Raw genomic sequence first — 17,657 nt, 5'->3', positions numbered from 1 at the left:
AGCATGTACAGCTGCTTTACCATCCACAGCATGAAAGTTCTTTGAATGGACTTTGTGCTGCATTGAGCTACAACTGATAAGGATACCAGGAGACTAAAATAGTGCTAAATATTTGTTAATGTTTAACTGCTGACAAATGTTGGAGCTGCCAGTTCCTATTTAGTGTTAGCCTTCATTATTTAGAACACAAAGAACGAACTGCATGAAACGGTACCTACTTCACATTTAAAAAAAAGTAAATGTGAAAACAAAACAAAACCACAATATAGCTTACAGTAGTTAGCACTGCTCCACAACAAGTACTTTTTACATCACTGTTTAGACACATCACACTAGTAACACTATAGTGCTTCTCTGTGAAGACCATAATCTTTCTTTTCTGATGTTCCAACTCCTATATTTAATTATTAATTCCACATACTATTCAAAACTGTAAGCATTTAAATCCTATATACTCTGGGTGACGTGGCAACGTTCTATCTACCATCCTACCCAGCAATCACTAAGTATGTGACATTGCATACAAGATTCATATCTCATAATCCACAGTGAATTCATAGCCCTGCTCAATTTACTCAGATAATTATGATCACAACACTAAAGCAGAGAGAACTGTCACTAGACTAGTATACGAACAGCTGCACGTGCAAGTTTACGGTTAATTTATCGCTCCTACCGACCAACTAGACATTACATCTCATAGTGCAGTTTAACAGTTGGAGCTACAGGGAATTCAGGAAAAGCAAGTGGCTTTTCAGAACACAGAAAAAAAAAAAAGGGAAAGACGTTGAAATGATCAGTAGGTTTTAGGGAGGAGGGTTTTGTTTGTTTTTAAACCAACCATTGTAATAAAACAGTGGTATCACATTGCAGTTCCTCTAATAGGAGGAAACAGCTCTATAAAACTCCTAAAACCTGCAGTCAATAAAGAAGAAATTATAGACCGTCAAATCTAGGGTCTACCTGAACTTGCTGAAAGATTGAGAGAATTTGGAAAACATTTTAAAAACACTGGATACCTGTCAATGTTACTCCAGTAATTTTCAAGAGAACATTTGAGAGTTCACAAGGAAATACAGCCACAGTATTCCCAGTGAGCCCTTTTCTTAAACCCACTTCCGCTATTCAATAAAGCTGCAGTATAAAACCAATTGCGCATTAAAAATGTAAGACCTACCTGTATTTGCTGATGGTGGGCTCAGACTCTTTGTATTAGTGCAGAAACAGAGGGACTCAGGAATTCCTCACATACAAAAATTTTACATATCATTAACTTTAATATAAATTTTCCCACACACAACCCAACCCTAATTTCAATCACATCTAGACATAAATTTGGCAAGATTCTTTAAAATATCATTGTGCTTATTAGTCTTTTTTTTTTTTTTTTTTTGACTTTGTAGGTTTTTTTTAGTGCTTCAGCATTAGAAAAATAATTCTTGTATCATCACTGGATTAAAAAAGCTCTTCTAAAAGTCATCATATTACATGATACACAACTATAAAGAAAAGATTGGCGTACCAACATAACTATTATTATTTTTTACCTATAAAATTTCAAATTCTAAATTATTCCAAAATAATGATGAAAATTCACAAGAGACACTGTAAATTATCTATGTACACTATAAACAACTACTACATTTGTACCCTTGCATCAACAGTTTTACATTTACATTTAAAAGCACCCTTACAAATAGAAGTATTGCACTGGCATCATAAAAATTCACAGTAAGTTCAACTTCTAAACCTTCGTAAAACAGTGCAAGAGTTTTTCATTGTGCAAGAGCTTTTTATCCAAACATTCCCGGGTTATTACAAAAGATACTTCTACATTACATGCTGCAGTTATTTTCCTGTGAATTTGTTTTGTTTCCTTTTTAGTTCTCACTTCTTAGAAGATAGATTTTAAATTCTGAAATGGTTAAGAAGTGATCCAGTCCAACACTGAGAGAGGTGCATTTGGCAGGGATATAGCTCCACTTTATACAGAGTCCACAGTGGTTGCAGAAATTATTCCAGAATGAGAGAATCCTATTGCATTGAGTAGGGAATTCTCTTTCCATAATTTGTAGCACTTTCCCCACTTTTAAAGGCAGTAACTTCAACAGTCGTGTCTTCAGCAGACCCTGAAGATAACACATTAAGAAAAGGTTACTCCAAAGTAGTCTTAAAACAAATCAATACATAAAACTCTAAGCCATTATTTGAAATAAGTCTTAAAAAAATACTTTTCTACATGCTTAGCAGCCAGTTGGGGCCCAAATAATAACAAAAATTACATTACTAGCCCACCTCCAATGGTAACCACGTGTGGATGTTAGATAAAGACATAAGATCACAGTTCTCTCTTTAAGATATTATCTCAACTTCCACTTACTGCCCCACATCTTCTCCAGCCAAATATATTATCATTTTATCACTTCTGTTTTTTCCTCCAGCTTTTTGAGTCTGTAAATTTTTAAGCACCACATTACCTTATGCCAAATATCACACGGCCCAGTTGCATAACATGCAACAACTTGTGAATGCCCACTTTGTCTTGGAAGAGGTAATAAATAATCATTCCTTCTGCACTTTTCCATACCATTTATGACTGTACAGACCTCTAGCATATGTTATATTCTGCCTCTCCTTGCAGGCTCCAGGATCTTACCATACTTATTCCTCCTTTAATAGAACTTATTCCATATCTCAAGAGCTCACTTATTTGCTCTTGAAAATGGTGTAGTTTTCAAGAAACAAAATCAGAACAGCATGCGGTATTTCATTAATAGCATTAAAAATTAGTAATCACAAGAACCAGAAAGTTACATAAGTGCCAAAAAAAAATGCTTAAGTAGTTTCTGGAAAGAGCAGACTTCCTTATTAAGGCAACAGTTCATTTCCAGACGTTTGCACTTCTCCTTACCATTGAGGCTTTTATACTGGGAGAAATCTCAAGGTAACGTCTCAGGAAGCAACTTCTAATGGCCAGTATGTTTTGGTGGTTTGGGTTTTTTGTGCATGTTTTCCTTTGGGGAAGGTGGGGTTGGAGGATTGTAATGTTTTTTTTTTTTTTTTTTCTCTCTCCTTGCTCTCGACATTACCTGCCCAAACACGTTTTACCTGCCTGGTGAAGTTCATAAATATCTCCAGATATGCAGAAGATTTGGTCTATCAATAAAGGGTGATCTAATTCAGACAGTTGCTTATGAGAAGGTACAAAGTATTTCAGATGCACCTACTTCAAAGAGATCCCTAAATTATCTTGGAGGTGCAACTATTTGTTATTTTGTATTTTGCCTTGAAAGTTAAAATTGGAGTTCATATTACAATCTGTACCACAACTCATACACTCATTGTTTTGGTTTCTTCTGAATTATAATTACTAAGGCACCTGCACTGAAGTCTGTTTACTGTAGCATTAGAAGTTGCTATTCAAGGGGGAGAACTCACAATGAAGTCCTCTAAATATTTGCCTCCATGGGAAATAACAAACCATAGATTTGAAATTAGCGACATGCAAGATTTGAAATATTTAAAAATACTGGATAACTTTCACTACTAGTAGTTTATTACAGCAAAGCACACATCTATGTATGCATATTGAAAATAGGACCATCTACAGAGATAGCAGCTTATCTACTCAACTCAATAACCGTATACTTTAGATGAAAAGTGTTAGGCATATTCATTTACAAATGTCATTTCTTTCCTGCAAATGTAGATCTTGATCAGTCATTTCTAAACCCATTTCAGCAAAATCTAAAAAGAGTATGGAAGGAGAATGACTTATTTTCAACAGCCCATTTCTTGTTGCAGATAGTTAATAATTAACTACACAGCAGCAGTAACAAACCTTCCAAGTTGTATTGCTGTTCTTATCCCCCCCTTCTACAAGTTTTCTGTTAAGCAATGTTGTATCTCCCTACTGTTAGAACTTCCTCTCAAGAAATTCTGTGGCTTTTACAGAAGGCAATTTTCACATGAACTTTTCTGTAAGCCAGAAGTTGCTTCAAGATTTACTTTCAAGGAGCAGCAGAAAAAGCTAACCTCATAGACAATGCATCAGAGCCATAAGATGTTCGGCATCCCAAGTAATTCAGGCAGTTAGTGCAAAGTAGGTCTCACAGTTCTTTCAGAGTAGGATTTTACACAGTGAAGTGAAAAATTTACTTTTTTTGGACACTGTCAAGTCATTACTCATATTTTTCTTCCTAAATAAATATGTTGTATTAATGAACATACTAGGGATATTTTGAAAGCCTTGATGATCTTTGGTGTTTGCCAAGAAAGAAGTATTTCACATTGCTAGAGAAGGATCTTTCTCACAAGAGTTCATGTGGGCAGTGGCTCATGGCTACGTTACCTCGCACTTATTGCTCGCAGACACTGTGAGCTGTACGAGGACCAGTCCCAAACTGCACGGCTTGGTTCTTGCCCCTGACAGACCTCGCAGCGAGCGACCCCATGCCAACTGCCTCATGCTCACGTGTGCTTTGTTCACGGTGGCCCTATCCATCCTTCAGTGTCTTCAGGAAGTGTCACACCTGCCTAACCAAACTCGGGACACTTCCCTCACTTGATTTCTATTACTATCAGGATCGAGTAAGATTCCATGAGATTTCTATTACTTCCCAGAAGCGGGTAAGATTCCACAAGATAATTATTTTTAAAATTTGTTCTGCTGTGGGCAGGTGCTTTCACTTAACAAGCTTTTTAACAACAAGGTAGGAGGGTTTTCTGGGGCAAGTCTCAGGTAGGAGGACTTTGAGGGGTTCCAGACACACACCTGCGATTGTCCCCCCGCGGCTCCCGGGGCCGAGGCCCTCCCGCCCCTCACCTGCCGGGCTCGGCGGGGCGGCCCCGCGGGCCCTTGAGCTCCAGGTCGGCGGCGGCGGCGGCTCGGGTCCTCGGCGCGGAGCCGAAGGCCGAGGACAGGCGGCGGCTAAGGCCGTGCACCAGCCCCCGCAGCACGCTGTCCCCGCGGCCCTTGGGCGGCGCCAGCCCCACGTCGTCGCGCAGCTCCTCCAGAGGCACCTCCAGGTTGCCCGCGTACCAGAACACCCACCAGATGAGGCTGAGGAAGATGCCGATGCCGCCCGCGTAGATGAGCAGGTCGGCGAAGAACACGTCGGCGAACACCCCGGCCAGTAGCACCGCCAAGCCCAGCGCGTCGAAGGCCAGCGCCAGCCAGAAGGCGGCCACGCAGCGGCCCAGCCCGCCGGGGGCCGCCATGGCGGGGGAGCGGCGCCGCCCGGGGCCGCCCGCACCTGAGGCGGAGGCGGCGCCACACCTGAGGGGGACGCCGAGGCCGCGCCTCCTCCAGCCGCACCTGCCGGCCCGCCGAGGCGAAGGGCGGGAGGGAGGCGGCCACCCTCAGGCTCTCTGTAACCGCCCGGAGCCCCGTCCCTGCAGCTGGGCTTCTCCCTCGGGTGTTGGGCGCCGCCGGCAGGCTGCTGCCTCCTGCCCCTGACGCGTCGAGGCTGCTGCTGTCCGGTAGTCAAGTCGTGGCGGCGCTGCCCCGCTTCGTGAGGGAGGAGCAGGGCTTGGAGGCTGCGGGTGTTCCCGCAGGTAAGCTGGACCCTGAGGTGAGGTTTTTGCCTCAGCTGGCTGATGTGCAGCCAGCTCTTCCCCGGAAGGGAGGAACGCCAGAAGGAGTCTTGAAGTAAAGGTACCTGTCCCACACAGCTACGTGTGTGAGATGAGGCAGTTCCTACTGGGCAAGGCAAATATAACGTACACCTGTAGGGTCATATAAAGTGCTTTAACTATGTGCTTGAGGAGATTGCCTTAAAAAGAGCAGTCAGAATACAACTTCACGTTAACAAGCAGGAAGCTAGTTGTGAATGCAGGTATAGAGGGGAAAAACCCAGCAGGTAAAACTGTTACGTAAAAGGCAAGCTGCATATCTCAGTTCAGTCTTGTGAGAATTAATGACCTGGCACACAATGTCCCCAGGCCCAAGAACTATATACAGCTGTAGGCTTTCATGCATGTACCCTCAGGAGGCTTTTCTAACAAATTGCTTAATGATGGGTAGCCACGCTATTCCAGTAAGCAAAAATATCAAACCAATGAAAAGATGCAAAGGCCTGACAGTATGTGCAACTGCCACATATTTCCCACAGTGTGCCAAGAACAGTCCACTGAGGACAACGGTGACAAGGAGTGTGATTGGTTTACTGCACTAAGACCATGGACTCTCGATTTCAGTCAGAGCACTTAGTTCACATATCACTGCTCCTGCTGGAGATGGAGAATCAAAACTAGATGAAGCCACTTTTTTAGGGATTGCCTGCCTCCCTGATGTTATTCCATAAAAGATATCCTTAGGAAGACACAAGCTGAAATTATCTGAGAAAAAATAATAATAAAGTTAAAAATACACAGAGTACTTCAACAATAAAATATCTTTCACTTTGTTACTATAACTGTTAAGATAGAAGTGGTCTAAGGTCTCAAAAAGCCTGTTCTGCTATTCTCCCTGATTAATTTCAAATATCTTTTGCATTTTAAAGTTTAAACCTAGTTTCAGTAAAAACCCACTTTTTTTTGTTTGTTTGTTTGTTTTTTGATTCCTCTTCTGCCTTGTGTTAAGTAATGTTCTAACTTTTGTCCTTCTCAAAAGTGTAAGAGAAGGAATTTACCAGTTATCCAAATCTGAGTGAGGTTCAAATACCTACTTAGTTTTATTATTATTCTATTAATTCAGGACAGTTTTAGGAAGTCAAACTAATTTTAGGGTTATACATATATATAGGGTTATATATATATTATATATATATTCTGACAACAGGGAATTCCAACAGTCATATATAATTTTGGCATATACATATTTTGGTGGTTGGCTATGATCATTATGCTTTATCTGAAGATCGATAGGGGGAGAGGTCATGTCTTAGTACAATGGAGTAAGAAGCACTGAAGGAAGTTTAAATAGAAGTCAGTATTAATAATCCTGGTCAGATGGTATTTTTCTTCCCTGTTAATCTGCCTATGGAAATCCATTTTTGAGGAAGAGCTCAGAGATCAAGACTTGACACCGCTGAAATTACTAACCTGTTGAATACATCTCCATTTGATTCTTTAAAAAGCAACTAGACATATAAATCAGAGTAGAAGAACAACGTAGCTGTTCCCTCTCTTGGCAAGAGGAAGTAGTACAGCAGACTTTTTTTTGGGCTCCAGTAGAATAGTAATTAGCAAGTTAGCTGCACTAAATTGTTTCAATGTAGTTTTCTTTTTGAAAGATTTAGTTTCTGACTCCGGGTTTTCCTTATAATGGACATGTGTTAGTTCCCACTTTAAGAAAAACATGGAGAACAAATGAGCAACATAAAATGAATTCTGTACAAAATAACCACACTGTGTACTACTAGAGCATATATTTTGGCAATATCTTTATCAAAACTTTCAACTAAAAGACTCCTTACAGAAGCTTTCTTTGACCTAGCAGCAATCAGCTCTTGCTGCAAATAGTAAAAATGAACCAGATTACTTTTTGTTTGTTTGTTTTCTTGTGAGAGCGCTGATGTTTTAAATGTTACTGATTTCCTCTTCCCTTCTATCCTCTGTATAGCCTCTGTGCTTTCAGTTCTTCTAAAGGAAGTTTAAGTTCACATGAACAATCCACACAAAGATGCACCGCAAATGGTTTCTATGTTTCATTCCTCCTTCCCACCTTCAAGAAAATTTAAATTATCTATAAATTGCTTGGTCTATACATGTCTCTAAGCATTTACCCAGGAACATACTTGATTTGTTTTAGCCTCCTGATGCTCGTTGCCACAGAGGCTCAGCCTGGACTAGTACCTGCTAGCTGGTCTTGTAAAGCTGAACTGAATTCCTACCAATCTGCGTTGCAGAGCTAAATCAGCTTAGCCTTAGAGGGTGTATTTTTCACCTCAGCTGCTTCTGATTGCATAAACAATTTATTATATTTTATTATTTATTTCATTATATGGGTGCTTATATAAAGGAAGTGAAGAGATGGTTTTGTCTTTTCAGCTTGGTAGTTGTAATTATTTAATTGAAAACAATCATGTTATACAGAATTGATTATGTAATACATCAGCAATAGGCACAGTTTCAGTTTATTTGGAATGAATATGAGTTTTTCTTATTTCCTCCTTTTTTTTGTTTGGAAAGCGTTAAGTTTCCCTAGGTCTCTTACGCAAGGAAAACATAACTGAGAGTGAGTTGAGAAATGTAATTCTCTGTTAACTGTGTTAACTTACTGATTCCAAGCAAGGGTGACTACTACAAATGTCTCCAAGTGAGTATCTGTGATGACTATGTTAAATTATTACCACGATTTTATGAACTCTAAATATACATATATATATTTAAAAAAAAAAAAGATTACATTACTTATAGGAAATGTAAAAATTGCATCAGTAGTGGCACATCTTAGTTAACTGGCAGAATCCTGGATACTTTGCAACTTGAAAAGGAACAAATTCTGCTATATAGAGCATAGAAATTATATGTACTTTCTCTCCAGTGGCTTAGTTTGTAGCTTCATCGGGTTCTTTACATCTTACCTAGCTATGAATTCCAGAGCTGCTATGACCATAAAGGGAAGGCTACTGCAATCCCAACATAAATTGCCTCAAACTGCTGTAGAATTTTCAAGCAGTGCTTGTTAATTTTTCCAGTGCAAAGGATGTGCTTTTCTACCATCTACAAGCTAGTATGATTCACTGTTAATTACACAGACGGAAGTTATGATCTTCATTTCCTAATTTTCTGCGTATCTACAAATTAACAAATGATTTATCATGGATAATTAGATACCAAAACGTGTTTCCAAAAATGGAGGTAAGTTCTGCATCTACTCTCTTAACTTCACTATTATGGAAGTAAAGTGGTACTTTGCAGGTCACACTAGAAAGCAATAGGATTATTTTTGGTCAAGAATTAGATCTTCTGTTAGCATGAATCTAACAGATCATTGAGCCAGACTTGCTATTTTGGCTAAGGTTCATTTATATATTGATTAAAAACAAAAAGTTTGTGGTAGATCAGAACAGGGGGTCACGGGTTAAAGGAAGTTGACACCATGGATCAAACAGAATCTTTTCATATTCTTTAGTGACTCGTTTACCACTTTTTATTTAGTACCCCATCACTTTGTAGGCAGCAAATCTTAATATAGGATGTCCCAAATAGGAGATAAGGTTGGTTTTTGTTTTTTGGAACTCTGCAAATTAGGCTGGTTACAGACTGTTGGTTTATATTCTTTTGTGAATTTGAGTAATATATTGTTAATGAAGATTAGTACCGCTAGGGCTTTCCATCACCAGCCTGCCTTTTATTCTTTCCAAGTATACGAACTAATCATAGAGAAAGAAACTATTTGGTTATTCTGTGCAAATTCAAATATACAACTTTTCAGTTCTTCAGTGTGTTTTTCATGCTTTTGTGGGACTGATTCACTTTGGTGGCACATGTGAATTCAGACTGCTTGGTGTTTTTCAGATGGAGGGAACAGCTCTACTGTGACCAGCATAGAGGGATACTCTCAATTGTTCTTGTAGCAGAAACAGGTCCCAGAACTGGAGGTAAGGAAATTCTGCTTGATGTCACAAAGAATAAATGGTCAACACGTACAAAGATAGAGGTAAAAAGACCAATAAAGTAGCTTAGGAAAGTATCTTTTTCTATCAAATTACAGATTTGGGATTCATTTCCTTCCATAGACAGAAAGCATAGTTTTTTGTTTGTTTGTTTAAAAAAAAAAAAAGATCAATCTCACTTCTCACGTTCATTAAAATATGTATATTCTTGGATCTCAATGAATAAATGCATATGTTATTTCCCCTGAAAAATGCTGGAGTGATATATATTGTAAAGACTGCTTTATGCTGTATCCCAGCCTAGAAACTGGCATCTGCCTTTTACGGACTGCAGGTATTTCTCTAAACTGTAGTTCAATTACGGCCTGAGCGTCTATATGCTGTTACTATTCTATTTAATGGCTAGCAAACAGCTGCAGTATCAACTGCTTACACTGCTAAACTGTAGCTATAAAAATATTAAATGCAAATACCCTTGCAGTATATTTTATATATTATGTTAAAAAAGAAATATATTTGACATTGAAACAACTGAAACAAATCAGTTTATTATTTGTACTCAAATAGTGTCCAGGAACCCTTATCATTGACCAGAGCCCTATTCCCCTAGATATGCAAACAACTCAAAAATAGTCTGTCTCAGTCATATTACAGCTTTGAAAAACGTATCTAGTGAGTGTAAAGAAAGATGAGACTATACTGATAAGCATGACTTTACTCGCAAGATAATCTTTTTCTTTGAGGTGTAGCGAAAAGAATCAGTTCTGTCTCCTGAAATGTTACAAACACCATTGAAGAATCGCAGTTAGAAACTTTTGAACAAAATAGGCTCATCATCTGGAAAGCCAATACATTAACGGGGTTTAAGAATTACGAAGAATTTTAAATTGTGACAGGCCTGCCTTATATGGCAGGAGAGCAAAGGGAAGACAAGCCTGAGGGTTTAAAGAAGATATAGTCAAACCTGTAATTTAAGAAATTGATGCCTGTAGTTTAAGTAGTAATTTTGTAGTTTAAGACCAACTAAAATCATAAGAGACAGGTGTCTGCTACATGAAGCACGAGCACATTGAACAGCTAAGTCCTTAGATTTCAGCCATAGCATTAATTACAAAATACAGAGAATTTGGAAGCGAGGTGGCAGGAAAGAGCTCACATAAACTGTGGTCTTGCAATGAGAACATCCATTCTACAACTGAACTAGACAACACAGATAAACATCCTTCAAAGAGAAATAACGTCACCCAAGAGGAAGCAAGCTTTAGAAACCAGAAGATTTGTTTGAAGTAAAAGATATAGCTGTATTTATTATTTTAACCACTGAAGCAAGTTTGTATTTGCAGACAGATTTAGGGGTAAAGTACTGCATGGAACAGCATTCTCTGAAAGATACTGCTGCAGAGCCTGTGTATAGATAGGAAGACGACTTCTTGTAGAAATGTAAGGAAGACAGATTTTGCATTCAATTATCAGACCTGCTGAAGGAAGAAGGCAGGAAAAGGTTTTAGTATCCGTTCTTGAGAATCATTAGATTCCCCTGTGAGTATTTCCAATAAAGCACAGGCTGGACTGGAGAACGTCAAACTGAGAAGTACTCCACAAGAGGCTTTAGAGGATTGTATTACTATACTCTGGTTCTAAGGAAGAACAGACTTCTCTAACCTCAGGACGGAGAATTGGAGAAGGGAAAGCTGCATCATTTCCCTTGTAACAGATCCACACAGGGCTATATATAGAATAAGAAAGAACTCAAAAGAAGTTGTATGCAGACAAAACATGCACAGATTTCAAGCTAGAATGGTTATAGCAAGAAAAACCGATTTAAAAAGTCAGAGCAAGACATACAAAACAACTGTTTCCTAGGCAAAACTGCGTGGACATCATGACATGAAAAACACTATAAACAGTTCAGGCAGATGATGAAATGAGACACAGCAGATACAGACCAGGGCTCCAAGTCACAGAGGAACTCTGCATATAGTGAAAATAAACTCACCCAAAAACTATTAGGAAAAAAAAAATTGTATTACTTAATACTGAAAAAGAACCCAAAACATTCCAATAAAGTTTCTGCAGTGTGAGAATGACAGTAACCAGTATATTTTATCCCCCTCTCATAGTGACAGTTCTGTGAAGTGAAGAATTGCTGGTTTTAAAATTGTCCATAATTTATGCATATACCCTTGATAAAAATAGCTTAAAAAAAAAAAACAAAAACAAAAACACCACACAACAAAACTTTTGCTTGTAATCAGGCTGCTAACTTGAATATCTGTAATAACATATTTTCATTATATTGAACAATTCAAGAAAAATGGCAGCAGTGATTTCATGTTTTAAATCATGTTAAATACATTGTCTTTCTTGGGATACATGGTTTTTATTTCAGCCCTTTTTCACACCAGTGCCAAGTTATGCTTCTGGAAAACATCACTTTCACAATATTTCTCTACTTTTATCTGTAATAGTCCCTTCCCTGCTCTTTGACACCTAATGAATTTGGGTGCTTTCAGTTTGGACTAGGAGAAAGATAAGGTAATAAACAAAGCCAATTAAAATGAATGTGTTTATTTGTTCCAGCTCATCCATTAGAAGAAAACACAAATGAATCATTACAAGTCAGTGAAAAAAGCTCTTAGGATGAGATTTTCTTAACAAGGTATGTTATTCCATGAATATGCTTGTTTTCTAAAAAGACATAACTGAATTACTATATAAAAAGTTACAATAGACAACAATCATGCTGACTGTGGCCTGCCCACTTTCTTGGGTGTTTGCTTTGGTGTTTTGGAAGGTTTCTTGCCTGACTGTACTAATTTCCCAGCTTTAGGTGTTGCAAAAGACTTTGCTTCAGGCTTTTTGGGAGTCTTTTTCAGCTCTTTTTCTTTTATTGCTTCCTTTGGCATGCTGGGCTGCTTGACTTTTTTCTGTTTTGGTGACATCTGCACATCTGCATGTTTTGGTTTTGGAGCCTCAGCATCTAGAGGTTGTTTCTTTCTCTTACCAAGGGTTGCTTTTGTTTTCTTGCCCAGGTTGTCGCTTTCCACGGGACTCTGATTTGGTTCCGCTTCCTGTAATTAAGACAAAAAAGTATTACTTTTCCAACTAACAAACATCACTGTTTTTTTTCCAAGAGCGATCAATGAAAACCATTCTAAATGACAAATGCTTTCTATTGCTTGTACTATTCCCTAGCCCAAATGATTTTTTCCGCATTTCAGGCTGGAAACAGAGGAACTAAACACAGAACTAAATCATGAAAAATTAACAAAATAATTACTAAGTAGATTGAACAGATATGAGGATGTTCACCTTCCTGGCTAACCAAGTCATTGAACTGTTATGATGGCAGAATTTAAACCACAGTCCCCTTCTCGTCCTGCGTTTGGGTTTAATAGATTCCAGAGATCAACTCTATTCAGAGTCCACCTGTACACACACAAACTGCACTTTTATGTGTGCACTAGGCCCAGTATTCCTGAGAGATCATCATATATTCCCAAATGGCCCTCAGGAAAGAAGGCTGCTGACACCGGAATAGCTCATACCAACTCCAGCTGTACCTATCCCACGTCTCTAGCAATCACATCGTGTGAGCTGACAGAGGCCTGCTGCATGACAGTAGCTTGAAGCAAGCTGTACGTTTGCTTTTTTTTTTTTTACTGGGCAGCACATAATCATAGTGGTAGTCTAGATATACCTGAAGAGATGCACAGTTAGAGTGTAAAGATACGCTCTAATCACAAGTGTAGTATAACTGATTTGAATTTAAAAGCATTACTGTTTTTTTCACCCATTTCTGTCCACTAGGTATTTGTTAGACATGCGAATACTGTGAGTTTGGTTGTTTTGCAGACATGTGACAAAATCCATGCTACCTTCAATATCCACAACAGTAAATCTATACAGTATTTCATGCAAGCTGCTAGCTCTTAATGTATATTGTGATTGTTAATGTTGTATATTACTGTCCTAGAGAACACATGCATTTGTTTTTCAAGTTCTGCACTTGATAGATGATGCATTAAAATATATAATTTAATAGGAAATTTTGAATTAATTAATTAAGTTACTGATTTTTTAAAACATAAGTGTTTCTCAATCATTTTACCCTTTCTTCTGACTTCAGGCCTAGTTACAAGCTAGACAAAATTGCCACTATTTAGGAAAACAATAAAGAGGACAGTAAACACTGGCTTCCTTTGTACAAGGAATTTACTAAAAATAAGTAAATAAATCCTCAGAGCATCCCCCCATATACACACAGATCTTGCTTTCATCATATTTTAAGAAAATTCAATTCACCTGAAGTCTGTTAAAAGATGTTATCCCATAAAGAACAATGAATGATTTACATAGTTCATAGTATTTAGTTTTAACTTAAATGTAAGTTTCTCGGTATCTTAAAATTACCTTTAGCTCAGCTAGGGTGGTTATTTGCATGGGCACCAGTTGTGGAATTTCTTCTTCATCATTATGTTCATCTGGTTCTTGGACTACTTCTACTTTTTCTTTAATCACAAGTTCCTGGGTTGCAGCAATATCCTTATTTTCCGTTTTCACAGCAACTTGACTTGAATTCACTTTTTTAGCTGTCTTTTTCGTTTTCTTCTTCTTCTTCTTCTTTCCCTTCTACAAAGAATTCAAAGTACACCTCAGACAACATAGCATTTCTAAACACAACAATTGTTTTAATATGGTTAAGAATAAGACAGTCTAGCAACATAAATTGAAATGTTCTTCATTAAACCTGGACTGGTCAACCATAAGGAAAATATGAAAATATGTTACATTCAGCATAGGAGAAGCTCCACATAAACACCTCATAAATAAATGAAAACAATGTAAAAAATAATCTTTAAGTTGTATATATATGCTCCCCATTTGTTTTAGAAATTGGGAGAAAAAAGGCAGAACCAAGTACAAAGGAATAGCTTTTATTTTTATTTTTTTTAAATTTAATGTAGATGAAGCCTTCCCCTCCCATCCTGGCAAAATAATATACAAACATCTGAATAATTCACAAGCTCCTATGGCACTGATTAGCAAATATATAAATGGATGCACAGTCTAAATCCATGTATATGTTAATGAATGTAGTTTCAGGAGGCAAATACAAATACACTATTTAAGCAAGAGTTTCAAGAGTGAATCTCAGTTGAATCTATGTTTCAAGACTAGAAACTCTTAGCTTACTTATTTCTAATTTGCTTTATAACTTATAAGGAAGTTTCAGTGATTTCTTGTTACTGTGTATGAGAAGTGCTCAGTCAGGAGTGCCTAATAACTTTGTGGCCATAGCTGCCTGGAATCCACAGCTCAAGCTTGTAAGCCCAACACATTAGTTGCTATAACACATAAAAAGAAGCCAAAGAGCTAATGGTTCTGATCTGGTTTTACGGCAAGTTTGAAGATTTTTTTTTTTTCACCTCTCCTTCCTTTCTGTCAACAACTGGCTGTCTGTCAAGCTCATTTAAGTTGGAGATACGTGCAGTAAAAATTGGAAGTGCAACTGATTTAAGTGTCTTGACGTGAAGAACTTTCACATTTTTCCAGTTCTGAAACAACAACAAAAAAAATACATAATTTAAAAATAACAAGGCTAAAGGCAAGTTAGTTCATAATTTGATGCAATCAATCAGCAGTACCTTTGGTAACTTCTTATCAATCACTTCAGCTGCTGCAATGATGTTATCTACTATCTCATCAGCTTTCATTCCAGTGTGACCAATACGTGCTGTACTGAAAACAGAGAAGAGTAACATTTATATATGAGTAAATAAACATACTAAGTTACTTGTTCTTCACTATTCCCTGAAATAAAACAGAAAAGCACTCATCTGCAATTATTTTAGCTTTCATGGAAGATGGCTGACTATCACTGAAGTCTTTTATAATAACAGTCAGAATAGATTTACCTGTATTAACCATTTTAATATTATGAAATGCAATTTCTGTCTTTTATTGCTAAGATAGATTTAGATCGAGATTAGTTTAGATACACAATAGATTAAAAAGTCTCAAAATAAGACAGTATCTTAGAAGTGGTTGTTATCTAATTGAACAGCAATATTTTTCTTTGACCGTACATGCTGATTGACAGTGATAGTTGCCTAGAAATTCCTTAGCAACAAGGAAAAAAAACTTCGGAGTGTGACTTCTTAGTATGTAGAATTTCTGATCTCTTTATATGGTTTGCTGGTTTATACCTCTTTTCTAAGGTTCAAAATGACCTGTACCTGGAATGGTGACCCTTAACATCTTACTTGCATCTTAATGGAATAAACAATTCAAAATTCCTACAGTTACTTCCTCTGAAGTATTAAACTCCTCATACTTACTAACAGCACCCTTTGTTGGTAACTGGGAGTGTTGTACCCTGGATATGTTTTTGAAACTCCTTAGCAAGATTTTTGGCTTTTAGGTTAACACATAACGGTGCCCTAAAAAAGAAAAGGTGGAGGGAAAAATAGTAATTAAAAAAAAAAAATCAAAGAAACTACCAAATAACTAAGCAAAACTTTAGTAAGAAGAATTTATTAAAATAGTAACAATGCAAAACCGATATACAGAATTCAAAGACCTACTTTTTCCTTTCATAGAAGTGTTTTCCTATATGTGAGGGCAAAAGCCTTCTAATTCGGTCATCAGACAGGAAGAGATCGAATCTGTTCAGGAGGCGACGCTTTGCTTCAAATGGTTTATACTCTTTTTTGAGAGTTTTGTATGAGATCACCTGCAATGAAAGTAACAGTTTAGTCCTGCCACTGAAAACACAGCATAGAATATTTCTTATAACCACAAAAAATTAAGCTGCATAACTGTTAGTTAGTCAATAAGAATTATTTTAGAATGTTGAAGCCAAATGATAAAAAAAAGGATACAGTAGATTTTAAGAATTAGATGATATGGATCTCTTGCATAGCAACTGCACATCACCAAACAAAACTAGAGTACATGGTAATACCTAAATCAAGATAAATACAGCAATAGAAAATGTTTTCCAATTTTATTGAGGGAAGCATAAGTGATCCAATCCAGCTGCAAAGGACTTGAATATTCTTTTGTACTGTGAGTAAACAACTAAAAATTTTTAAACCAAATACTGAGTATTTATTTAACCATTACATCTGATTGCTAAAGGCATAGTCTTAAATTTAAATTATTTTGAGTAATTTTTTTAAGTTTGAGAAACATACAGTTTGAATAGTCAGAAAAAGCCTTATTTGAGATTGTTAACTGCTGAGATTAAAATATTAAACACTGAATTTTTTTTCCTTTTCCACTGAAGAAGAGAGACACAACAGTACTATGCTATATCATCATCTCTTTTCCTTACCTGGCTAACATTCGTGATCCCATTCTGTGTTAAAAGTTTCTTGTACAGATTTTCAGTCTGTTCTGCGGACAAATTCGGTTCATCCTTTGTGAACAGGCAAACCTCTGCTGTTTCTGTTCGGATGCTATGTGGCAGTGGTCTACAGCGAGGACATAAGATGGAGAGGAGACACAACCTTTATCCAGAAGTAGGAAACTACATTGCCTACAAAGATCATTAGAGCAGGTAGCGCATATATCCTGGGAGGAGATGGACCATCCATGCTCCGCACCATGCCTGCACCCGCTGAAGCTGGGTAGTGCTGGCACCCAGACAAAGCGCTGTGAGCTTTCTCAGCACGGCAGGGTACAGCTAAAAGCAGTGCCAGGGCCGTGGCAATGCAATCCCCGAGCCCCCAACCAACGCCACGCCGCAGGACGGGAGGCTCCCCGCGGGCCGGTGCCTTACATTTTGATGACCTGCTCCACCCGCGGGATCTTCCACACGGTCACCAGCAGGTGCAGGCAGTCGCTCTCGTTGAGGAGCAGCTCGTCTCCCTTCGCCTTGCTCTTGGAGAAAGCCAGCAGGGCCTCCACCGCCTTCCGCACCTGCAACGGCATCGGCCGCACTTGAAGCAAAGCCAGACCAAGCCAAACCCGACCGCCCCGGCCGGCTCCCCGCAGTACCTGCCCACGGTGCAGCTTTGCCGTGTCCCCGGCCATGGCTCCCCCGCCGCCACGTGTGGTCGCCGCCTTCCGGGGCACGGCGGGGCCCGG

At 38.3% G+C, this 17,657-nt stretch overlaps 2 protein-coding genes across 2 annotated transcripts; both read right to left on the bottom strand.

The window, feature by feature from the left end:
- Positions 1–4,821: 4,821 nt before the first annotated feature.
- Positions 4,822–5,220, bottom strand: LOC311215131 (transmembrane protein 238-like; the record flags this gene model as incomplete). Its single annotated transcript, XM_084296158.1, has 1 exon — positions 4,822–5,220. The coding sequence occupies one exon, from the start codon at positions 5,218–5,220 to the stop codon at positions 4,822–4,824; it is 399 nt and encodes a 132-aa protein (XP_084152284.1).
- Positions 5,221–10,207: 4,987 nt separating this feature from the next.
- RSL1D1 (ribosomal L1 domain containing 1) lies at positions 10,208–17,657 on the bottom strand. Its single transcript, XM_084295764.1, has 9 exons — positions 17,568–17,657; positions 17,350–17,489; positions 16,903–17,041; positions 16,151–16,299; positions 15,905–16,006; positions 15,212–15,305; positions 14,993–15,121; positions 13,977–14,195; positions 10,208–12,634 (listed from the first exon to the last, which is right to left on the bottom strand). Exons 1-9 carry the CDS (start codon positions 17,601–17,603, stop codon positions 12,302–12,304), a joined length of 1,341 nt encoding a protein of 446 aa, XP_084151890.1. The 5' UTR covers positions 17,604–17,657; the 3' UTR covers positions 10,208–12,301.

This window comes from Netta rufina, assembly GCF_964035555.1.
Source record: "Netta rufina genome assembly, chromosome: 15".
NCBI lineage: Eukaryota > Metazoa > Chordata > Aves > Anseriformes > Anatidae > Netta > Netta rufina.
This window is presented reverse-complemented; position numbering and strand designations above follow the sequence as displayed.